General features: G+C 35.8%; 1 protein-coding gene across 1 annotated transcript in view; it reads right to left on the reverse strand.

Annotated features, from left to right (window-relative positions):
• Gabrg1 (gamma-aminobutyric acid type A receptor subunit gamma1) overlaps positions 1-26,494 on the reverse strand; it is a 76,280-nt gene that overhangs the window by 47,009 nt on the left and 2,777 nt on the right. The window contains exon 2 of the mRNA XM_028862545.2: positions 714-862. Coding sequence (XP_028718378.1) covers positions 714-862 — 149 coding nt within the window. The remainder of the gene's footprint in view (positions 1-713; positions 863-26,494) is intronic.

The raw sequence follows: 26,494 nt of genomic DNA on the forward strand, positions 1-26,494 counted from the left end.
CTCAGCTCCCAGTCCCTCCATATTCTCTCCTCACTCCTGAAGTGCCCCTGAGAAGAATATTTAAAAAGAAAATCAAACCAAAACAAACAAACATCAAAACCAAAAGACAACAAAAAATGTTATTCAAGGAAAAATAACTTACATCATTAAATATATTTTCACTAGGAAATTTACATATGTAAAAGATTTCATTGTTAGCTGTAATCTTAACAAAATATCAATTAAAATATAGATTTTTGTTTACTTGGTTTTGTTTTAAGGTTACTATGAGAAATTTGCCAGTTCATTGTGCTATTAAATGTGTACATATTTGCAACGGACTTAGAGACACAGTCTTGAACAAAGTTGATTACTCTCAATAACTTTGCCGTCACTACATATAATTCTATGCTAATTAAATGTGTGCTGCTGCCACCAAACTGGAACCTTCTATTTTCTTTTCAACACCATCCCTTTGATGAGCATCTTCTTAGTCTTCCAAGCAGTTTCATCAGAACTCTCTGCTAACACTTCTTATATTACCGGTTGACAAAGAACCACATTGAAAGTATTTGTTTTCTGTGTCTTCTCAGACTGTGACCTCCTCAAAGACAGTGACCACTGCAGTTAACCATCCTCAACCATAACAATCTGTAGAATGCATTGGATAGGAGAAGACACTAAAATAGCACCAGTGAGGTCATCAAAATCCCAGATGGATACATCAGACTCACCTCCTATGTCTGGACGAAGTTTGTTATCATAACCTTGAAGTAATGAGTTGAGAATTTGTGTGATGTCTCCTTCATGAATTTTTGGTGCCAAGACCCATGTTTTATTCATAGTTAAATCTTCATCATCTTCATCGTCTGCTTTATCAACGCTAAATGATTCAAAGAGAATGTTGTGTAGTAAAAGTTTCATCAAAACCTATGCATTTAAATATGTAAGTTATTTCAAAATTATTCTAACATATGGTAGTATGATCGCAGAAAAAACATATATATATATATACATACATACATATATTACTTTAAATTGTATTAACTAAGGTAGTATTAAAATAAACACATTAAAAATTTTAAAAAATAATATACATGCTAAAACAAATATTGAAAACATCTCAAAAAAGATTTTCTGATTATCAGATCAAAACAGGGACACTTGCCTTCTTAATACATTTTTAAGGAACACAAAGAACCTTGAGTTCTAAATGTTAAGAATTTAGTTTCTAAGTGAGCAACTGAATGCCATAGGAAACAGATAAAGATAAATCGCTTTACCCACAAAACTGGGAACACAACTACAAAAATATTTTAATATTTCCTAATCCAGCTTATGTTCTCTTTAAAAATGTTTATTGATTCTTATTGCTTCTTTTTAATTTTATAAAGTGTAGTATAAAACTTTGCAAATAAATGAAAACATCACACACTAAAGTTAACCAGATTTAAAGTCAATACAACTCAGTGAACTTCTATACAGTTTGAACAGTCATTCACAACAGAAGCTGTGTAACTTCACATTAAATTTTATACTTTCAGTAACATATATATTTTAGGCATTTATCCACCACCAAAATCAAAACCAAAAACTCAAAGACAGAATTAGAACTTGACGAACAATTAGCTTTATATCTTTTCTCCTAACTCATGCCCATTACCTACATTCAGTCCCTATTCATCTCCTTACCTTTCTTCTTCTCTTTTCTTCATGTTATACTGTACATATATTTGCATTTGCTTGCATCTATGCAGAGAAACGCAGCTACATCCATAATAAATGTGTGGATTCAGTTTATTACCAAATAATTGTAGAGCATTGAAGACAGATACAGACAGAGTTACAGATATTTAGATATATAACAAATAGATAGTAGTTTCTTTATCATGAAAACTTAATCACCGCTTTCTTTTTTAGAATAAATATATATATATACTTTTTTTTAAATTTTACATACGGACAATTTCCCTTCTCTCCTCTCTTCCAGTTCCCCCTCTCTGACTCCCATATACTCCCCTCTCCATCCACTCCTCCTCAATCTCCATTTAGAAATGGGCAGGCCTCCCATGGGTTTGAACAAAGTTGAGGCAAGATTGAGTTCCTGCCCCTGCATCAAGGCTAGTAATGTAAGCCAGATAAGTACCAGTCCTGATTTCACTATTAGGAGCCTTACAAACAGACCAAGCTACACAATCATTCCATTCTTACTTGATGATAATCGTTCTAGACTTGGTGACAAACCCTATTTTATTGTCTTTATTCACTGAAAAAGGTCTGAATCTAAGCTTACTACTGACAAACTCAAGGAAATTAACTATTCTAAATTATATGAATTTCATTTTAATATATTTAAACGATTATGCACTATTATTTCACATTTATTCCTATCACCATGGAATGTTAGAAAATGTACACCCTTTCTCATATATTGAACGGTTGTGTTTGTAGATTGTGTATTAAGTGTTGGCTGATGACTCATGAATAAAATTTTGGTCTTCAGTCTGTGGAAACACAGAAAGTTAGTATGATCTTTAAAGATGGGTTCTAATGATGCAAAGTTAGGTAATTGAAACAGGCTTTTGAAAGGCATGTTGGGACATCATTCTCTTTGTCTTCTGATCTTCTTGCTTCCAGACTTCCAGGAGGTAAGCAAGTCGTCCAGTCTTGCCTTTACCTTTCTGACATGTGGCTTTTCCTACTGAACATAATGGGACCAACAATGATGGGATGAAACCTCCAAAATCATGGACTAAAATGAGATTTTTCTCCACATACATTGTATCAGTTGTTTTTCACATTACATAAAGCTGAATAATGCAATGTTAATATAATAACAAAGCTTAAATTTACAGAATTTTATTTCTTAGCTCATTTCCTCAGTGATTCTGATATTTTGAGCATATAATGAGTTTTTTTCCCTTTTCAAGTCTGTTTGTTCTTCTCTATCCAGAAATACTTATCAGCCCACTAGCTTCTAATTTCACTATCCATTCTGCAAGTGGATTACACAAATCTTGGCCTCTTAAAGTCATATTTGACCCTTTAAATGGTTTTGAACAATAAATCATTCATCACTGCCAAGCAGAAAGTTTAATATCACACAAATGTGCAATGCTAGATGACTATTTACACTTAAGTACTTCATCTGTTCAGTCTAAGGACGAGGGTGGAATGGACAAGCCACACCTGAACTATAGTGGTCAAGTAGCCTAGGTCTTTAAGCCACAGATATTTCAGACTAGTTTGTTACCACAATACTTTAACATTGTATTTTCCTATTTTATGTATAGGAAAGTATATTTGACTTTCATTCCCTATTTTAGGAAACAAATGGACATGCACTAGTTACTCTTCCCTTGAACTGACTTAACTAAACTCTCATCAGTTCCTCTCACCAACGCCCCATCAAATAAGCAGGGAGCCTGAGTAAGCTCTTTGCCCTTCTATTTTCTCTCTTTTAAATGATGATGAAAATAAAATAAATAGGACGCACTTTTTGTACAACCCAAGAAATATGCTCTGTAGAGTCTCAAGGTCATTGCCAGGCCACAGTATCATGCTTCTGACACATTATCTGTATTCTATTACATTATAGCCTGGGAAAATCCCCTGAGGAATTAGTCAGTTTGACCCATGAAATATCGGTGATTCTGAGATTCTGACACTTGCACTGCTCAGTAAAGACAATGAAATACTGCTTTAATTGTGGGAAATGTTTAAATGAAGATGAAGGCTTTCCACTACACTTCAAAGAATGCAATAGTTATCACAAATGACAAATTACCATACACATGTAGGGACAAGAATTTCACAAAGTATTTCATTTCTTGAATTGTTTTTAAAGTATTTAGTACATTCTCCTCATAGAGCCCTGTGGTGATAATGTTGTTTATAATCTAGGAAATAAAGCTTGCCTGAAGATCAGATGACAGAGGTAGCCACAGAATTAGCCATAGAGGTCAGGCAGCGGTCACACACACCTTTAATCCCAGCTTTCGGGAGGCAGAGGCAGAGATTCATCTGGATTTCTGTGAGCTCAAAGCCACACTGGGCTACATGAGATTAATCCAAACTAAAAATAAAACAGAGCCAGGCAGTAATGGCACACATCTTTAATTCCAGCACTTGGGACCACACACCTTTAATCCCAGGACTAGGAAAGTTGAAACAGGAAGTGATATGGCTGGGCAGAGAAAGGAATATAGGACGTGAAGAGACAGAAATTCACACTTTCTGGCTGAAGAGTTGGTGAGGTAAGAGGTGGTGGCTGTGGCTTGCTCTGCTTCTCTGATTTTTCAGCTTTCACCCTGATATCTGGCTCCAGGTTTTATATTATAAGACCAGTTAAGATTTGTGCAACAGAACCCTATATTATTTTCTTCAATATTTCTCATTGTTTTCTCTAAAGTAAATAAGTACATATTTAGGTAAACTAAGACACCAAAAGCACTGAAATTTTGGAATCCAGGCTGGTGAGCCACCCTGGAATATTATTATACCAATTTATATTGACTGAGGCATTGTTAATAAGCTATATTTTAGATTTCCTTTCATCTCTCAATTCCTCCTGTACAGAAGGAAATATTGGTAGATGTGGAAGAGCCACTGAATATATAAGCACTCAACCTTCTATTGAAACATGATTGTAGTCAAATTTCTCAATAAACTGAAGTATTTCCACTGTAGTTTGTATGGTAGCAACATTTTGATGAAGGAAAAACCACACATTCACAGTGAGCTGTGTCCCCCCTTCCCCAGGCAACACAGAAAACTGACCTTGGTAACATTACAGAGCTATCTTTCCTGATTTTATCTCATCACAGAAAGGAATTTCATTAGTGATAATTTCTTTACATCTTCCTTCCAGCTATCCAAATCAGTTTCAGAACACTTGTTACATAGTTTATTATCATATTGGTTTTATTTGGATAATGAAAAATACCAGTTTTGACACATAATTGTTACACTCTACTGGATATGCAGATATTGCAAACAGATAGGAAATTAGTGTAAAATTGACAGGTTTTGGACACCTATTCATTTATAAGAATTAAATATTCATTACTAATTTTTCTTTACTAATACTAAAAGTGTTTCTGGATTTATTGTCAAAAACGTCTATAAGTAATTTAAATTGATGCAATTATAACCTCAATGAGTCTTTCTGTCTTGATTACGTAATTTTCCTAATTGTATCCTATAATGACTGATAGTTTCATTGTTATTATCAGCAATTGTGCATAGCAAATACTGATGGTTTTAAGGAACTGTGCCTACAAAGTATTTTGTGGTGGTTCCTTCCACATATTATATCATCTAAATTGCATTAATTTTTGGGAAAATGCATTCATATCATCTCCATTTCATAAATAAGAATGGACTTGTTTTACACTACATCATTGGTTTAAGAATAGAAATAGAAATTTTTTTCTTTTCTAAAGATTCATATAAACTAAAAACATGTTCCTTATGAAGTTTCCCTGAATCATCTGATTTATCTTTACTGCATAATCCAGATGGTGGGATATGGGTTTGCTACTTTGAAGGAGTATAACATATATGATATTTAATTAGGAAGCTTGTTAGATTACATCAGTCTATAAAACTTCCTTCATTACTCATCCTTCATTTTTTGGCTCCCATAAGGTAAAATAACAACCTCAAGGGATCTCACTTCTGAAAGTGTGACTATCAATGAATTAAGCCTTCTCTGTAAAAAAGTCTTTCTAAGGAACTCGGTCTCCCACACAGAATTTTCATTCATTTCTGAAGAAATTACCATTTATTTAAAATGTATGAAGTTCTGGAAATGCAAAAACAAATAATGTGACATTCCTGATCTAATGAAGATTTTCTAGAAGAGGGCAGATCTGTTCAAACAAGTGAGATTGAGAAACATCAAACACAAAAGTATTTCTTGAATTAAGAAACAGTATATATATATATATATATATATATATATATATATATATATATATTATTTTACAATAACATTCAGTTCTACATATCAGCCATGGGTTCCCCTATTCTCCCCCCTCCCACCCCCTCCCCTTACCACCAGCCTACCCTCCATTCCCACCTCCTCCAGGACAAGTCCTCCTCCGAGGACTGCCATCAACCTGGTAGACTCAGTCCAGGGAGGTCCAGTCCCTTCCTCCCAGATTGAGCCAAGTGTCCCTGCATAAGCTCCAGGTTTCAAACAGCCAACTCATGCAATGAGCACAGGACTTGGTCCCACTGCCTAGTTGCCTCCCAAACTGATCAAGCCAATCAACTGTCTCACCTATTCAGAGGGCCTGATCCAGCTGGGGGCCCCTCAGCCTTTGGTTCATAGTTCATGTGTTTCCATTCATTTGGCTATTTTTTTTCAATAATTGAGTAAAACTGAAATTTATTATATGCCACAGTCCTCCTAGGGACCTCCATGCTATATATATAGCCTCTATGGCTCTATGGGTTATGGTCTGATTGTTCTTTATTTTATATCTAGAATCCACCTATGAGTGAGTACATACCATAACTGTCTTTCTGGGTTTGGGTTACCTCACTCAGGATGATTTTTTCTAGTTCCATCCATTTGCCTGCAAATTTCATGCTTTCATTGTTTTTCTCTGCTGAGTAGTACTCCATTGTGTATATGTACCACATTTTTTTCATCCATTCTTTCGTTGATGGGCATCTAGGTTGTTTCCAGGTTCTGGCTATTACAAATAGTGCTGCTATGAACATAACTGAGCATGTATCTTTATGGTATGAATCAGCATTCCTTGGGTATATGCCCAAGAGTGGGATGGCTGGGTCTTGAGGTAGTTCGATTCCTAATTTTCTGAGAAACCGCCATACTGATTTCCACAGTGGTTGTACAAGTTTACATTCCCACCAACAGTGGAGGAGTGTTCCCTTTGCTCCACATCCTCTCCAACATTGGTTGTCATTGGTGTTTTTGATCGTAGCCATTCTAACAGGCGTAAGGTGGTATCTCAGAGTCGTTTTGATTTGCATTTCTCTGATGATTAAGGATGTTGAGCATTTCTTTAAATGTCTTTCAGCCATTTGTAGTTCTTGTTTTGTGAATTCTCTGTTTAGCTCTTTAGCCCATTTTTTAATTGGACTGTTCAGTACTTTGATGTCTAGTTTCTTGAGTTCTTTATATATTGTGGAGATCAATCCTCTGTCAGATGTGGGCTTGGTGAAGATCTTTTCCCAATCTGTTGGCTGTCTTTTTGTCTTATTGACTGTGTCTTTTGCCCTGCAAAAGCTTCTCAGTTTCGAGAGGTCCCATTTATTAATTGTTGTGCTCAGGGTCTGTGCTGTTGGTGTTTTATTTAGGAAATGGTCTCTGGTGCCAATGCGTTCAAGAGTGCTTCCTATTTTCTTTTCTATTAAGTTTAGTGTAACTGGATTTATGTTTAGGTCTTTGATCCACTTGGACTTGAATTTTGTGCATGGTGACAGATATGGATCTATTTGTAATCTTTTACATATTGACATCCAGTTATGCCAGCACCATTTGTTGAAGATACTTTCTTTGTTCCATTGTATAGTTTTGGCTCCTTTGTCAAAAACCAGGTGTTCATATGTGCATGGATTAACGTCAGCGTCTTCATTTCGATTCCATTGGTCCGTATGTCGGTTTTTATACCAGTACCAAGCTGTTTTTATTACTATAGCTCTATAGTAGAGTTTGAGGTCAGGGATGGTGATGCCTCCAAGGGTTGCTTTATCGTATAGGATTCTTTTAGCTATCCTGGGTCTTTTGTTTTTCCATATAAAGTTGAGTATTTTTCTTTCCAAGTCTGTGAAGAATTGTGTTGGGATTTTGATGGGGATTGCATTGAATCAAGAAACAGCATATATTTTAAACAACGTGAATATGTTTTAGCAAATAGTAAAATATGCACATAATAGATTGTACATATTTAATCAATTAATGTTTATAGATAATCTGAAAAAAAAAAGCCTAGTAACTTAGCAAAGCAGTTGGGACCTCAAGTACTTGTCTAGCAGGCATAAGTTCTGGGAATCAGTCTCCAGGGTTGCTGTGGAATAATCCTTTTGTACATTGTGAAAAACGTGTTGCTCTCCATGTTAATAAAAAGTTGATTGTCCAATAGCTAGGCAGGATTTGTGGGGGCAAAGAGAATGTTAGGAAGAAGGGCTGAGTCTGAGGAGTTTGAAAGATGGACTTGCCGTGTTGAAAGAAGGCACAGCCATGTGGCAGAGGGTAGATAAGAAATAAGGATTAATTTAAAAATCTAAGAGTTAGCTAGTAACAATACTGAGCAATTAGCCCAGCATTTATAATTAATATTAAATCTCCATGTAGGTTATTTTGGGAACTGGTAGGTGGGAAATAAAAGTCTCCTACATAGGATTACTTAACCAAGTCTATACAATATGATATTACGATCACAATATCATATGAAAAATAAAAGTAAGCAGTTTGTCTCTATCATCATTAATGTGTAAAATGATTATAAATGTTTGGCAAGAAAATACTTAATATTCTATACAAATAAAGAATATATATATATATATATATATATATATATATATATATATATATTTGGTTTTTCAAGACAGGGTTTCTCAGTATAGCTTTGTGCCTTTCCTGGAACTCACTTGGTAGCCCAGGCTGGCCTCGAATTTACAGAGATCTGCCTGGCTCTGCCTCCCAAGTGCTGGGGTTAAAGGCATGCACCACCACCATCCAGCTTGAAGCCTTTTTTTAGTAGTATTATACAGTTTTCCAGTATATAATTTGTAATGTTTATGCACAGAAAGGAGCTAATATAGTAGACATCATAGCCTGAAAATGAACTGCTACTTCATCTATAACTAAAACTGTTCTGAATTGAATTTGTAATCATAAAAACATAAATAATTAGATGGAGCCTTTCATTGGGAGACACAGAACATTATTCTGTCAACAAAATTGTCATGACAGTCCTGAAATTTGCTGCTAGCTCACTTGCTTGGAAACATTGCTCTTCAGCCCATCCAGCTTCTGGTACTAGGGAGCAGCCCTGAGATTATACAGATCCCTGCTAACAGCAGCTGCTTTCAGGCATTAACAGAACATGAGGGAGCAGTAGTGAATCCATTTCTGCCTGATGCCTCCCTCCTCTAAGGCATCCTGGTAACTAGGCCTTTCTTAGAAGAGCGATGTATTCTTGAGACATTTAGTCAAAGCTTCCTCTTCCCTCTCAAAGCGTCTCTCTTCTAATGGCCCCTCCTCCCATTAACTTTTCTCACATCTTTCTCTCAAATATCTCAAATATGTCTTTTCTCATTTTGGCATCTGTATTACACTCTGAAGCTTCTGCTTCTACAGTTCTTTATAACTAGTCATTCAAGAAAGTTTTTGAGTCATATGTATCATGTCTTATGAGCTCTTACTGTAATGCACTACAAAAATATCTCTGATGACACATTATTGTACATGAAAATACTTTGATGCTATATTACTTATTTTTTCATAAAATAAGTGTTTTTACCTGGTATTTAAGAGAGAATTTAAGTAAGGACAAGTGAACCTCACCATACAGCCAGGAAAGGGGCCATGTTTATCACTCTGGTAACATACATGTGCCTAAAACAAATCAAGAAACTACCACAGATCAATTTTCATGCATAAGATGAATATTCTTTTTTTCCTCATTTTTCTTTATTAAGAAATTTTCTACTCATTCCACATACCACCCATAAATCCCACCTCCTCCCTCCTCTTGACCCCCAGCCCTCTCTCCCAAGCCACCCCACATCCCCAAGATGTTTAAGTTTTCGCAGGACGGGACTATTGTAGACCTGTTTCCCTGTAATAATTTTAAACACCTCCCTCTCACTTGCAGATGACCTAGTTTAGATGATGAATTATAGAGTAACTCTATAGATAGTTCACATAAAAAGGGCAATGTGTTCTGATTCTGACACACGAGGGAACCTCTCCCATTAATCTACAAGGAAACAGGGTGTAATCCAGATCAGTTTAATGAATTGCCTAAGGAATTTCCTTAAACTCTGAAAGCCTATTGATCTGCCTTCTTCCCATGGTTTGAAAGAAGGTTATAATTTTAAGTGACATCCCACTGACAGGGCCATAAATTTCATATAGGTATTCCCTATATATTTTCTGGGAAAAAAATCGGCTCATTACTGCCTATTGCATTGAGTATATATGGAAAAATATCTATGGGTAATACATATAATAGACATTTTCTAACTGTTACTCACACTTCAACACTTTGAGACTAATTAACTGATTATTACATCATCATAAGAAAAATTCCTCCTCCTCCTCCTACTACTATTAATTTTATTAAAATATCAAATTTGGTAATTTACATTTTCATTACTATTTTTTTTGAGATTATACTAACTTGGCTTTCCAGAAATAAGAATGAGTAATAGACATTAAATGATGCAGGATAAGTATACTTGGACAAATCACCTGAGTTGTCACCATTAAACATTTTCAAAGGAAATAGTATACTTAGATATTGTGACTACAAGTTTTGATCTTATTTTACCATTATTCTGTACATTTAATTAGATTAATTTTTGAATCTTAAATACTGTTAATATTAATAAATAAAGCTAACTAGAATATTTGGTATAGTCATTAGTGTTGGTTTATTGAGCTGAGAAAGAAGTTGTGATTAAATACCCTTTCAAAGAAAGGTGAGTATCAAAATAAAGGGTTTTTTCCCATATTTTACTATTTCTATAAAACCTTCAGTAAATAAATTCAAGTTGAGACTTCTTAATTTAATTTAAGTGATAATTAAATATAAGACACAAATAATTTCTCCAAAGGTCCTGTAGGTGTTAGATTGTCAGCTCACAGAGTTGGGGGTAATCAGTGGGTAAAATGTTTGTTATGGAAGTGTGAGGGCTTGATTTCAAATAAAGACTGACAGAGTTATATAAGTCTATAGGCCTAGCAATCATATGTGAGATAAGAGGATGAGATTGTTACTTCATCTTTTAGGAATTTTAGAACTCATTTTGGAATTATAACACCATAGATACTAATACAATTTTCAACTATGTATGAACTCAACAACCATTTAAGGGGTAAAACCATTTGATTTACTCTCTCTTTATTGTCAGGATGTTATAGCAAATTTAATAATGTTATAGCTATTGCATTTTACTGTATACATATTTATCACTAGATGACACACACACACATATATATAATATATTGATAGATATAATCACATAATTCATTTTGTAAATATAATGAATATGAAATACTACATAATTCCCTTGAATGCTAGGAAAATAGGTTACTGATAATAATACATAAGTAAAGTAGAATAACGCTGAATATATGGCACCTATTTATTTGGGCAAATTTGTTAGACAACTGACCTTCTGTGAATCATAGTCTATCTTCAAATTTAATGCTACTTTAACAAATGATGATATATTATTTACAATAACTATTGGGTATTAATTATGAGCTTAGCATCTTTCTGAGTGATGAGCATATAAGGGTGAATAAATTAATACCGGTGGAAATCTCATAGAAGATAGAAGGTTTAAAGTCTGTATTAGTATTAATCTTTAAATGAAATTGTGAAGCTTAAACAAGTTATTAAAAGTTTTTGATTCAGAGTGTTCTTATATTTTATAGTTTATATATTTGAAAATCTTTAGGCACTGGACAAACACTGCATTCTGAAAGGGTAAAGTAATATGGTACCCTGTGTTTCTCAGAAATCAATCAGAATGAGGTGGGATAGAGTCTCCCAAGCACCACTATTGACTAGCAAGAAGACTTCTAAAATGTGAACAATACAATAAGCAAAGGAGCTGCACACATCTTGGGATCTAGAAGGTGTTCCCTTCTGTCGTCAGGGGGTAAACTCTCCATGAAGACTCAAATAGATGTACTGGCAGAAGATGTGGGTCCTTTTTGATACTGACTTGCATAAAACAAATGAAATGAAATGAAAGTCAATTCAGTGAGGCTGAAAGAACAGCAAAGGATCAGAGCCGTCACACACACACACACACACACACACACACACACACACACACACACACAGCTGTCTTTACTGAAGCAGGGCAGGTGCTGTACTATGAAGAGCCCCATAGCTGCCTAACTTTGCTGTCTGCATGCATAAGTCGTGTGGAGAGTAGCTGGAAAAAAAGACGTAATTGTTTTCTTGTAGGAATTTTTAAAGTAAAAATTGTTAATCTTGTTTCGTTTTTAATTTTTGTAGCTATATACATTCCTTTTGACCGTTTTATTGAAAACTCTTTCTCCTCCTCAAATACCCCACCTCCCTTCCCATTCAAATCCATGCTCTTTCTGTCTCCGATTAGAAAACAAACAGGTTTTTCATGGATAATAGTATAATACAATATAAAAGATAAAAGCAAAACCTAACACACTGGAATTGGACACAACAAACAAACAGAAGGAAAAGAGTCCAAGAGAAGGCATAAGAATCACAGACCCACTCATTTGTACACTCAGGAATCCCATAAAACCACTGAATCGGTAGCTGTAATATAGACGAAGAGGACCTGGTACAGTTCTGAGCAGATCTTGAGCATGTTGACTTAGTGTAAGATGAATTGCTAAACGGTCTTATTAATAAAAACCTGGAGCCAGATATTAAGGTAAAAACTGGGAAGCCAGACATGTTCTTACTGCTAGAATGCTTCAGCCAAAGAAAGCTACTTCCTGCATACCCACACCTACATGCCTTTCTGTGTTCTGCCATCTCACTTTCTTTTTCTGCCCGGCTACATCACTTCCTCTTTCTGCTCAACTCTACTATTTCTTGTCTGTCTATACAGACCTCTATAGTTACCTAGTGCTGGGAATAAAGTGTGTACCACCACTCCTGGCTTTGTTCCCAGTGTTGCCTTGAACTCACAGAGATCTGAATGAATCTCTGCCTTCTGAATGCTAGGATTAAAGGCATGTGCTACCACTGCCTGACCTCTATGTTTAATATAGTGGCTGGCTTTTCCCTCCGATCCTCAGAAAAGCTTTATTGGGGTGCACAAATAAAATATCACCACAGCTTAGTCTCTGTGAGTTCTTTTATTTTAATTATTTTGTTTTCATTTTACATAACATCCCCAGTTTCCCTTCCCTCCCCTTCTCTTGCCCCCCTCAACTTCCTCACATCTCACTCCCCCCATCCACTCTCAGATAAGGTAAGGCCTCCCTTGGGTAGTCAACAAAATCTGGCACACCAAGTTGAAGTGTGAGTAGGGCCTAGCCCCACCCTACTGCATCAAGGCTGAGGAAGGTATCCCACCATAGGGAATGGGCTCCAAAAGCCAGTTTGTGCACGTGGGACAAGTCCTGGTCCCACGGCCAGGGACCCCCACAAACAGATCAAGCCACACAACTGTCACCCACATTCAGAGGGCCTAGTTTGGTCCCATGCAGGTTCCCCAGCTGTGTGAGTTCTTAAGAGCTTTGATACTGTTGATTCAGAGGGCCTTGGTGTCCTCAATCTCTTTGGCTCTTACACTTTTTTGACCTCTTCTTCTGCAAGTTTCTCTGGGCCCTAATGGGAGGGATTTGATGGAGACCTCTATTTAAAGACTGAGTGTTTCAGGGTCTCTCACTTTCTACGTAATGTCTGACTATGGGTCTCTGTATTTATTCCTATCTGCTGCAGGAGGAATCTTCTCTGATGATAGCTGAGCAAAGCCAAGAGAGCATAGTAGAATGTAACTAGGAGTAATTTTATTACATGTTTACATTTTTAAACAATATTTGGTTTTACCCCAGGTCCCTGAATTATCTAGTCTTGGTTCTTGATCACCCAAGTATTAAATAAGTTAGCATTGTCATAATTCATGTAAGTAATATATCTAGATTTGATCAATATCACAACATTCCTCCCAGATACATACACTGCCAGTTTTAGGAAAGTACATATAAGTGAATTTGTATGTAATTGTTAAAATTAAACAGATCCTGCAAAAGATCAAATGTAAACAAGGAATTGGATGGAATTTTTTTTCCCTCAAGAATCTATAGCAGCTTGTTGTCATTTGCCAAATGGCTAATGCTTTCTTTCACTTATTACATAAAATATATTTGGATATATCATACTTTTGCCCCTGCGCCAAGTCCTTCCAAATCCTGCTTTTGTCCAAACTCACCCAACTTGAGTCTTACTCACTCTTTCTCTCAAAAACACAACAAAGACCAAAAGAACAAAAATACCAAATATGACAACAACAACACTCATGCACACACACAGCACACAGACACACAGACACATACACACAGAGATCATATAGTTCATTCTGTGTTGGTAAATAGTTCACCAACACGAGGCCAGTCCTGGAGTGTGCTGATATACCCAAAGGAACACACTGAAGAAAAGTGATTTTTCTCTTACAAGAATCTGTCAATTGCAATAGCTTCTTGGTTGGAGTGGACCTTTGTGCCTACTTCCTCTTCTCCATGCTGGGATTTTTGTCTGACTTGACTAAATTTGTACAAGTCTTGTGCATGCTACAGCCCTTGTGAATTTGTATGCACATCAAACTTGTTGTGTCAGGAAGATACATCTCCTCTTCTACATGGATCTACAGGAAGATGCATCTCCTCTTCTACATGGATCATGGCCATATACTTGGCTTGTTTCATTTGCTTGAATGCAGTTTTGTTTTAGGGTGAGAATAATTATATATTTCAAAATACATTGACAAACAAAATTAAGGGAAAAAAGATATGTGATCCTTCTTATATTTACTGGTAGGAAAGAAGCAAAAAAGACACAATTCCAAAACACAGGGGAAACTAACGAATGGATTTCCTAACACATTCTGAGCATTCATTGAACATGTAAATATTTATCAAAAGTAGTGTTTCAAAGGCTCCTTATTTCCATTGTCAATTGGAAATATTTAAGCAAGATTTTATGTACACAAAAATAATAAGTCTGGAATAAATAATTACTCAGAATCTTTTACTACTGTGGAAATATTTAGGTAGAAAAACAAAGTGAGGTCATGTTTTCATATATATTTCTTAAGCGAATTTTAACAGATTTAGTTCTACTTTGCTCAACTGAATTAATCTAGGCATAGTCAATATTTTATGCTCAACAATTATTAGGTGTCTAAAGTTTTCTTGTAGATGGTTTTACTCAAAAAAAAAGAAATTATATAGTCCAAGTAAATCCAAAAATTTAAGGTACTATTTTTCAAATGTGCCATGATTTGTCAGGGTAATCTTATTTATTACAGTAAATGTCTGAGGAGCAGTTGTAGAATCTGGCTTTGTAACTGCAGGCCAACATATTTCAGTCCATATCTTCTTGTTCTAAATACTACACATAATTAATTAAAAACTTAATTTATATTTAAATTACGTCAAAACCTTGAGGCAAAGAAAATAATTGATGCATGTTTATGCTGATATATATATATATATATATATATGTCACATATACATTATATGTATATTACTTTTTCCACTTACTGAATATCAGCTCCAAAATAACAATTAAGGTGACAGATCACTTATAAATATTTGAGCAAATTTTGTTGAATACATACATTTGTATCTCCTCTATAGACCCCACCTGTGATTTGGCTCATGAAAAGCCAAATAATCTTTATTTTATTTTCATTTTTATTAGAATTTATTTGAAAATTTTAAACAATGGTCATATTCAACACCCTCTCCTACTTCCATGGAGATTCACTTCTTTCCTTACATATATAACTCTTTCCTTACATATATAACTCCTCCTGCCCACTTGCCACTTGAAGTACAAATTGTACTACTCACATTCTTTTGGATGTATGACCATCCACTGGAGTACAGTCTACCTTCCAGAGTCAACACTTATAAAAAAGCTGACTTTCCCTCTTCCAGCAGCTACCAGTTGTCAATATCTCCTCATTAGGTGTGAGATTTCAAGCTCATCTTCCCCTTTCAATGCTGAGTTTTGTCAAAATTCATCTTCTGCCTGTTGTCACGACAATTAGAGCTCTTATGTGCAAATGCCCCATTGTATCTGAGTCAAACACCCACTCCAGCATTTGTTATCTTTCTGCACCTTCTTCCACAATGTTTCTTGAGCATTTAAGAAAGAATGTGATACAGATGTCCTATTTATGACTGAATATTCAACACTCTTTCATTATTTACATTTTGCCCAGTTGAATCTCTATGTTAATCACCATGTAATGCAAAATATTCCTCTCCAATAATAGTTGAGAGATGCACTAATCTATGGGCTTAATAAGTCATCAGTATTTGTCTTAATAACTTGTCCATATAGCAGAATAATAGCAGATTGTTCTGCCATAGTTCCTATGACCTGAGTAGCTATATACCTGTCTACCCAACAATAGTGCTTGGTGTGCTTTTCATCTGATGGAGTGAGTGTTAAATCTAATCATAAAGTGATGGGTGTCTAGTCCCTTGACAGTTGTGATGCTATTATACCAATAAACATTTCTCACACTACAAGTCATTTTTATGGATTGGTAAGACTGGTGATAATTTTTATAATCGGGCAGTATGCATCGGTCTTCCTAGCACTATGAAAGCTAGCCAGTACATGTGAATGTTTCAGATAAGTTCCAGTTTGATTTCTCTTTGTTCTATGACTCATGCATGGTATTGTCAGTAATAAGGTCTTACTAGAAATTTCTAAAGGATAACCAAGAGCATTGGCACTAAGCTGTAATATAAGGAGGACTATGGGACCTTACTTGTTAACAACTTCAAAGAATAGTAACCCATTCCTGACACTAGACTGTTAGACTCTTCCCTACAGTAATAGCTTTGTCATCCAATAACAAGATAACTCATTTAAGCTTTTTGTGTTTGTGTGTATGTATTTTAGGAATCTCCTATAGTAGTATTTCCTTGTGATTTTTTTTTAAAAAGTCATTAGTTTTAATTTTTCCTTCTTTATTCACAAACATTAGAAATATTCCAATAAGTAGATTACTCAAGTGGTAGATTTCAAGGAGGATATGTAGACTTGTTCTCACAAATATTTCTCACGAACGTGGCAAGAGGCTCTACTCTCAACTGAGGATCCTTTGGCTAGTGAAGACTGCTAGGAGAAAGCATCCATTTTCTTTAAGGAATCATTCCCTAGAAGGGATACTCATGTTCAGGTAGATGTTCCTACAACTGTGCACATACTAACTGCCAGTGCTGAGCGGACATGTGGAGAAAAGAGAAATCTAGAACACATAAGGGTAGAAGGGAGTAGAGGTAGAAGATGAGGTATGATTTGGAACATGAGGAATGGAGGGTGAGCTTAATCAAACACACTGTATGTGTATTTATTACCTTTCTACTGCTGTGATGAGACACCATGACCTGCACAGTTTGTGAAAGAGTTCATTTTGGCTTACAGTTCCTGAAGGATAAGAGTCTATCATTGCAGAAGGCATTGCAACAAATATCAGCCATGAAAATAGGAACAGGCAGCAGAGAGCTCAAAATACCAAACACAAGCAGGAAGAAGGGAGATTGAACTAGAAATAGTTCCAGGCCTTTAATCTTAATGTGTGCTCCATTGACTTACTACATATAACAAGGACATACTTCCTAAATCTCCCCAAACAGTGGCACCAAGTGGGGATAGTGTTCAAAATTGGAGCCTATGGGGACATGTCTTATTCAAACCACCATCCTGTGCATGTACTAAATTCTCAAATAATAAAAAATATTAAAAATAAATTCTAAAAATTCTTAACTCAGCAAAACCACAATAAGTCAATGAATCAGATTCAAGGATATGGACATTTGGTGAATCAAAAAAAGTGACTAGTTCATTTAGAAATAAAATAATGAATATCTAGCAAATTATGTTCAAATTGTGATTAAGTTCTAATAAATAAAAATCAGATTTATAAAAGAAAATTGCAGATACAGTTAATTCCAAAAAGAAATAAACTGATAACTATTAAAGAAAATATAGAAAAGTCAATAGGAAGAAAGTTAAAATTTAATGAGAGAAAAATTAAAAGAGATATGTGACAACATTCAGTTTAGATAACACTAGAGACAAGAAAGTAATATATATCACAATAGGTATATGATAATTCAAAAGGGTGAAAGGCAATTCAAAAGTGGAATTATGTTAACATTCATTGTTGGTAATCAATAATACATTAAAAATCCACAAGGATGACATTAGCTAAGACTCTTAGCAATATTGGAGAGGGTGTAAGGACTTGCTTTCCCTTATATTCAGATTAGTGACTACCCTAATTGTCATCATAGACCTTACATCCAGTACGGAATGGAAGCAGATGCAGTGATCCAAAACCAAGCACTGGGCTGAGTTCCTAGACTTCAGTTGAAGAGAGGGAGGAGGGATCACAGGAGCAAGTGAGATCAAGAGCATGATGGGGAAAACTACAGAGACAGCTGACCCAAGCTGGTGGGAGCTCATGGACTCTGGCCTGACAGTTGGGGAACATGCATGGGATTGAACTAGGCCCTCTAAATGTGGGAGACAGCTGTATGGCTAGATCTGTTTGGGGAGCCCCTGGCAGTGGGACCAGGACCTATCCTGGGTGCATGAAATGGCTTTTTGGAACACATTCCCTAGTGTGGGATACCTTTCTCAGCCTTGACACAGAGGACAGGGGCTTGGTCCTGCCTCAACTTAGTATGGCAGAGTTTGTTGATCCCCCAAGGGAGGCCTTACCCTCTTTGAGGACTGGATGGGTGGGGGGTGGGATGGAGAGAGGTGAGGGGGGTAAAAAGGGAGGGGGAATATGGATTGGTATGTAAAATAAAAAAAAAGTTTTTTACAAATAAATTTTAAAAAGGAAGACAAAAAAATTAACAAAACTTTTAAGCATAACACTGGCAAACTATTAAATGGTCCATTACCAGTGAGAAGATGGATAAATGGCATTTTACAACCATTAGTAGAATATGAGTCTCACTGTGTGAAGTAATTTGGAAATATTGATTAACATATTGAAGTAAAATTCATGTATATTATTAGTATATGCACATATATACACAACAATTATATTAAAAAAAACTGAAAGTCTGCTAAAGAGTATCTCAATAAACCAGAGTTCATCTGTAATATAAAATACTAAACCATTAAAAAAGGAGTATATTAAATGCATTGATCTATAAATATGCCACTTTTCATACTGTATGTTTAATTGCTGTTGTTTATCTTGCATTATTTTATATTTATTTGGAAATCTCACACACTTAAGTGTATTTTAATAATAACCACACATACTACCTCACTCTTCCTTCCCATAGTGCCCATTCCATACCCTCCCCTGTTTCATGTCCTCTTTTTATATTTTGTTTTTATTTTTAGCAACCTTTATGTCCTATTAGTGCTATTCTTTTGCACATGGATATGTTCTGTCCAACAGGGAGGGCTTGAGCTTCCTACTGGCAGCCAGGGAAAGTGAATCTCCCTCTCTTAGCAACTGTCAGCTGCCCATAACTTCTCCTTTAGGGGTGAGGGCATTGCTATTTTCAAAAAGATTTTGGACAATTCCTAAACTTCTGAAATATAGTTTATTTAATCAGATTAGAGCTATAACATTGAAAACTTTTCCACTAATGAGAAAGAGACAGAATAATAGCAGAGTTTTTAAAAAATCATAATGACAGACACACACACATATATATATATATATATATATATACATATATATATATATATATATATATATATATATATATGAAGATGATAAAAAGAAAATGTTAAAAAAATACTTTTCTTAATATTTTGGATACTAATTTTGAAATCTGTATTTTCTTTACTGATCCATAATGTAGCTACAAAAAATGCTAACAAAACACATATCTTACCAACATTTTGATTTTTGTCCGTGTTTTATTTATTTTCCAGGTTAACTTTGTCCTTTAAAAGAGAGATTATTGCCGGGTGGTGGTGGTACACGCCTTTAACCCCAGCACTTGGGAGGCAGAGGCAGGTGGATCTCTGTGAGTTCAAGGCCAGCCTGGGCTACCAAGTGAGTTCCAGGAAAGGCACAAAACTACACAGAGAAACCCTGTCTCGAAAAACCAAAAAGAGAGAGAGAGAGAGAGAGAGAGAGAGAGAGAGAGAGAGAGAGAGAGAGAGAAGTGGGGACACACAATCACAGATACCTATGGAGGACAGAACAGGGCAATGTATACACTGGATTAGAGATGGAGGTACAGTTACCAGCCACTCAATGTGAATTCTAGAAATTGAACTTTGATCTTCTGAAAACTCTCTGCCTGCCTAAGTGCTGGCCTACTTCCTAGGCCACTAAAAGTGACTTTAGAAAACAAAGCAATTAAATGTCTTATGAAAAGTCTTTCAGGATATGGTGAATACCCAAACATTATAAATGTCTTTGGTAAATACTTTCATGTAAGTATTATGGTTTTTTGTTGTTGTTGTTGTTGTTGTTGTTTTTAAGGAGGAGAAAGCTAGCATTAATCTTCAGTACAGCATATTTTTGAAATGGCCACTGTGAATAAATTATATTAAAATGAACAGCCAAGTCACCATTTCACTTTATATCCATGGAGCCTGACAGGACATAAATTAGATTGTTATGTGACACAATCCTTTGAGAAATTCACATTTTCTAAATCTTTGATGCCTTATGCATCAGATAAATGCTTTAAGTCTGCAAGAAATGTGTAAAGTAAAGGCATCATGTTGATTTTTATTCAATTATAGAACACTTTGAAATATCTTAAAAGTGAAAGAATGGAGCATGAGTACATCCAAATAAGAGGCCCATACTATTTTCTTGTCCTGGGTTCTAAATTCATTAGAGTACAATATTCATTAGCATAAGCTCCTCTTGGAACACTCCCTTCCGAAGGCAAAGGATACAAACGAGTGTAACAGCAACAAGCAATCATTCTTTCTCCTCAATGCTAATTGTGACTAAATGGGACTGTTAGAAAGGAATTACTCATAAGCAAATCCTGGGAATGAGCATTTGTTCATAAATCACTTGCACAAATAACAACCTACCTTATAGAAGGCAGTTGTCTCAGTGAGATCATATTCAATCTAGTCAACATGGCTTCTTTGTGAAAAATGTACTCCTTGTTGAAGACCCTGAATTACGTCTTAGATGAGTGTTCTGGTGAGTACATGCATCTAGGATGACTAAGGAGCAAACGCATCCATGCTTTAAACAATTCACATATTACACAAACATAAGAGATCAGCTCAGAAGTCCACACAGTGATAGATTAGTGGCCAGAAACCTTCATTCTAACAGGTCTAAAGCTATTTCCAAAACTTGATCACACCAATAGTAAAATGTAAATATTAAACGTAACTTATTTTAAGCATTGATTTTTCTAAGCTATCCAAACGGTTACAAGTTAGAGTCCAGGATCTCAAGTGTGTTTTCATGTCCCTGTGGCTTGGTACAGTCTCTCAATATTGCTATTCACCTGTTAAAACATAAAGAGAAATGTCAAATCGCATACTACATTGTCTCTGAGAGAAAATGGTTCCTATCATTCAGAACTTCATTGTGATAGGAAATTAAGGAACCTTTACAGAAATGCTGCTGCTACTTAATGCTACATGAGATGATCAAAATAAAGTTTCCCCGAGCTACCAAATGTTCTAATATCACACCTCACACACAAGCTATCATTCTATACTCTGGCCTGAATTCACAGCTCATAGAATATTGTCTTTGCTTGGATTTGCATTGACGGCAGAGTATTTACCATTAATACTTCACCTCATTGAGCATATGGAAGACAATTTACAGAATGTCATTGCATTTGGTTGTTTATATTAACAAGCCTCCAATATACAGAGCAAGAGAACTCGGGCTCAATAGTAATACTACATCATATCGCTGTGTATCCAGCATATGTGTCATATCTGTGTCCTTTTTATGCCTTACTAACACAAGAGGCCAAAGGTTTTTCTAGCTTACCACTTTAGCACCAGGTTCCAAAATGCTGGTTAACACATGGTGAGTACTGAGTAAATAGTTGTTGGATGAAAAATGGGTAAGAAGTATTCATTGACTGGATTAATAGCTAAGGCTATTTGTTAAAGCATTAGAATTCAATTGGCCAAACTATTTTAGTACTGAGAAAATTAGATACTGCTTAAAAATAGATAAAACCCATAAATCTCATCAGCCTCCCACTGAGTACAGGAACACTCTAACAAGCTTCTGCTTGAATAGGTCTGGTGATGAGCCATCCTTTATCTCTTTGTAGAGAAACTGTGGCTTCCTGTGACTTTCATTATTGGTCGTAGTGTGTGGTATACCCATGCATAATAAGTTTCACCTTGATTTTTCTATAGAACCTTGAAAAATAAGTAACCATTCCTTAAAACAAATTCTACCTAAACTGTAAGTTCTTGCTTTTAATCTTTTCTCTGTGGTCGATTTTTAATGATTGAATACTCCAGATTGTCAAGTGTTTTCCCTAAACAATGAATCTAGCACTGCATAAGACAGTCAGTGAACTATGTGATAGGTACACACAAGATTTTCTACTTACTGTGTCTGCATCAATGAACCCACAACTACACTGCCATAAGTTTCCATTCCTCTCTCTTTTGTTCTGCCTTTCCTACTTCTCTCCCCTTCTCTCCTCTTCTCCATTACATCACACGTCCATTGTTTCTTTCTTCCCTCTCCAGCTCCTTTCCACCCAGAACCACGCCCATTGATTTGACTTAAAATGCATCTGTGATAAAAAAAAATGTTTGGTATTAACAATGTAGGTTCTATGCCTGGTGGTGCTGGTGCATGCCTTTAATCCCAGTACTCAGGAGGCAGAGCCAGGTGGAGCTCTATGAGTTCAAGGCCACCCTGTGGTACAGAGTGAGATCCAGGACAGGTACCAAAGCTACACAGAGAAACCCTGTCTCTAAAAACAAACAAACAAACAAAAAAGAATGCAGGTTCTGGTCAGAGAACACACATGGGTTTCTTGAATTCAGCACTTAAGAGAAAGACAACCCTTTATATGTTCTAAAAGTATCTGTGCCTTTCTATTTCCTTTTTAAAAATGAGGCAAATAGCAGTATCCAAAGTTTGGTCTCTTTCATGTTTGATTTTTTATCATAAGTATATAGCTAGGCTTTTCATAATTAGAGAGGTCATAAACCTTACAACATATATGCATATCTCATTGAATTTATTTAATATTGCTCTTATGTACAGTGGATGAGCAGTCAGATTAGATAAGCTAATGGAAATCTTTCCTGGAGAAAACTAATTTTCACTGACTTACTTCCTGAACAGAATACCAATAACATGACACTAAGACCAACAATTAATAAATAAGACCTCATGAAACTGAAAATCTTCTGTAATGAGAAGGACCTCATCAATGGGACAAAACAGCAGCCTACAGACTGGGGAAAAAAATCACAATTCCATATCTGACAGAGGGGTTAATATGCAAAATATATAAAGAACTCAAGAAACTAGACATAGCAAACTAAATAGTCCAATTGAAAATGTGGTACAAATCTAAACAGAAGATTCTCAACGGAGGAATCTCAAATGACTGAGAAACACTTAAAGAAATGCTCAACATCCTTAGCAATCAGAGAAATGCAAATCAAAACTACTCTGAGATTCCATCTTACACCTTTCAGAATGGCTAAGATCGAAACCATATGTGATAGCTCATGCTGTTGAGGAAGTGGAGCAAGGGGAACATTCCTCCATTGCTGGTAGAAGTGCAAACTTATACAGGTACTTTGGAAATCAATATGGCAGTTTCTCAGAAAATTGGGAATCAATCTACCTCATGTTCCAGCTATTTCCAAAGAATTCTCTGTCCTACCACAAGGACACTTGCTCAAACATGTTCATAGCAGCTTTATTTGTAAAAACCAGTACCTGGAAACAACCTAGATTGCTGTGGGATGTTCTGTATGGCAAATGTGTTGCTCTGATTGGTTAGTAAGTAAAACACTGATTCGCCAGTAGTCAGGCAGGAGGAAGTATAGGCGGGACAAAGAGGAGAAGAATTCTGGGAAGTGGAAGATTGAGTCAGAGACACTGCCAGCTGCCACCATGACAAGCACATGTGAAGATGCTGGTAAGCCATGAGCCACGTGGCAAGGTATAGATTTATGGAAATGGGTTAATTTAAGATATAAGAACAGTTAGCAAGAAGCCTGCCACGGCCATACAGTTTGTAAGCAATATAAGTCTCTTTGTTTACCTGGTTGGGTCTGAGCGACTGTGGGACTGGTGGGTGAGAGAGATTTGTCCTGACTGTGGGCCAGGCAGGAAAACCTAGCTACACTAGATGTCCATCAACTGAAGCATAGATAACAAAACTTTGGTACATTTATACAATGGAATATTAGTTGGTCGTTAAAATATATATAGTATCATGAAATTTGCAGGCAGATGGATGGAACTAGAAAAATTATCCCGAGTGAAGTAAACCAGACCCAGAAAGACAAACATTATGGAGTTATAATGCTTCTTATTATGGGGTTATAATGTTCACCCCAGTAGCCACAGACTATCTAACAAAACCCCCAATATCAGTCATGAGATACTGCCTGTTGAGTTGTTGTTGGTCAAGTGGGTCAAATAGACTCTCAGGACAATAAAGGGTATTACCATTGCTTTTGGCTGCCTCCCAGAATTCAAAGGTAAGACCCTATTGCTCAAGAGAACACACAGTTCAATCATAGGACTTGGAGCAACCAAGCTGAGAGTGTTTTGAAAGCTTCTCTGAGTACTAGCTCCTGTATTATCAGAAAATGCTGTTAACCTGCCAAGAGAGAAAAACAATTGTGATTCCTACCCATCATAAAGCCAGTTAACCACAACAATTACCAACTGATGAAAAACCACCAATAGTATAATAATGAAATGTTTAATTGGAGGGTAACCAATAGCTGTCTAATGATACTTAAGGCCTACTCAATAGGAGGGAAGTAATGACTGATTCTGCAACCTAGCCAACTACCCATGACTAGAGACATCATAAACCCTAGAGGAGCATTTCCTACCACCTTTTCCCTAAACCAATATAATTGTTAACTGTATTCTCAACACTTGTTTTTATACTCAGAGATATGAGTAGCTCTAACCTCTCATCAAAAAGCTTGTTTTCCCAACAAATACAGATAATTGCAGAGATCGACAACTGGTCCAAATGCAGAGACCATGGAGTACTCATCCACAATTAACTCACCCACAATGCCACCATACACTTAAGGCTAAGAGAAAACTGAAGAGGAAGAGGTGGAAAGATTGTACATGCCAAAGGATCATGACACCTTGTGTAAGACAGTGTCTTTTAGACATGACAGAGACATGACAGAGAAGTAGCACCCATGAAATCTCAACAATATACTTGCCTCAACAAGACTTAAATGATAAAATCCCTTTAATAACCCAACATAGGTGGGGGAAATTTTACAAAGTCTAACCCTTAAGTGAAGAACTATAAGAAAGATATTTTTCTTTAATTCCCCACATATAGAACCAAGCAAAGAAACATGCTCCATTTGGATAAAGTTTGTGTTTACCTTATTTGCTAGAGTAAACCTGCCATATTTAACTGTTTATACCCGATTAGTACTCAATAAATATGCTTGAATAAGTAAATGGATGATCTCATCAAAACTTAATTGATGCTTAATAATATCTAATGATTCAATATTCAATTCTACTGTATTTCAAACCACTTTAACAAAGACAAACAATATTAGAATTATGATGAGTCTATAGAATGTTTCTTACTATGTCCCTCTTCTCAAATTATAATATGATAGGTCCTCTTCTCAAATCGTTTTAATGTTCTTGAAGTAACTTGGGGAAATAAATTCTCTGTGCTCCAAAAATTTTCCTGAAATCACTCAGGATAAAGTCACACAGTTGGAAGTAAAATTGCAATTGAATGATGAAGACCAGAATTCTCATTTGGTACCTCCCAAGTAAAATTGTTCACCTGAAATCTTTCAATTAACTTGTTCCCACTCATTCTCTCTCATCTAGGAAGTCACTTACCACTCATGGCCTTCATTTTCCCAGGACCCTAACAGTCCTTATTCGGTTTTTTATCATACTTTGCCTCTATTTCTTTGGGGCTCTACTTTCATTCTTATATTCCTAAACAAATTTAATCACATGTGTATAGATGCAAAATATCTATGAAACTTGAATTCAGTATGAAGCATTTCCTTTATTGCTCAGTCAACAAGTATTTCAGTCTATGGAATGGAAAGTAACTGGACTGTATTCTGTGTCAAGGTAATCTAAAAGATTCTCTGTTGAGGATATTCATCAATTATGATGATGATAATCATCTCAAAATCAGTTTACCTCTGGGTCCTTTGAGCAAGTAATCATGTAGTATTTACATTGGCTTTTACTACAAGAAAAAAAAAAGCTAGAAACACAAGAAAAAACACCCAAAAACTTATTTATGAAATGACCTGAAATAATGCATTTTAAAAGTAAGTGCTTTTGAATAGATTAATGTGGGAAATTGAATGTTACAATCATATTTTCTTTTAATCAATGG

The sequence above is a fragment of the Peromyscus leucopus genome, chromosome 10, assembly GCF_004664715.2.
Source record: "Peromyscus leucopus breed LL Stock chromosome 10, UCI_PerLeu_2.1, whole genome shotgun sequence".
NCBI classification, from domain to species: domain Eukaryota; kingdom Metazoa; phylum Chordata; class Mammalia; order Rodentia; family Cricetidae; genus Peromyscus; species Peromyscus leucopus.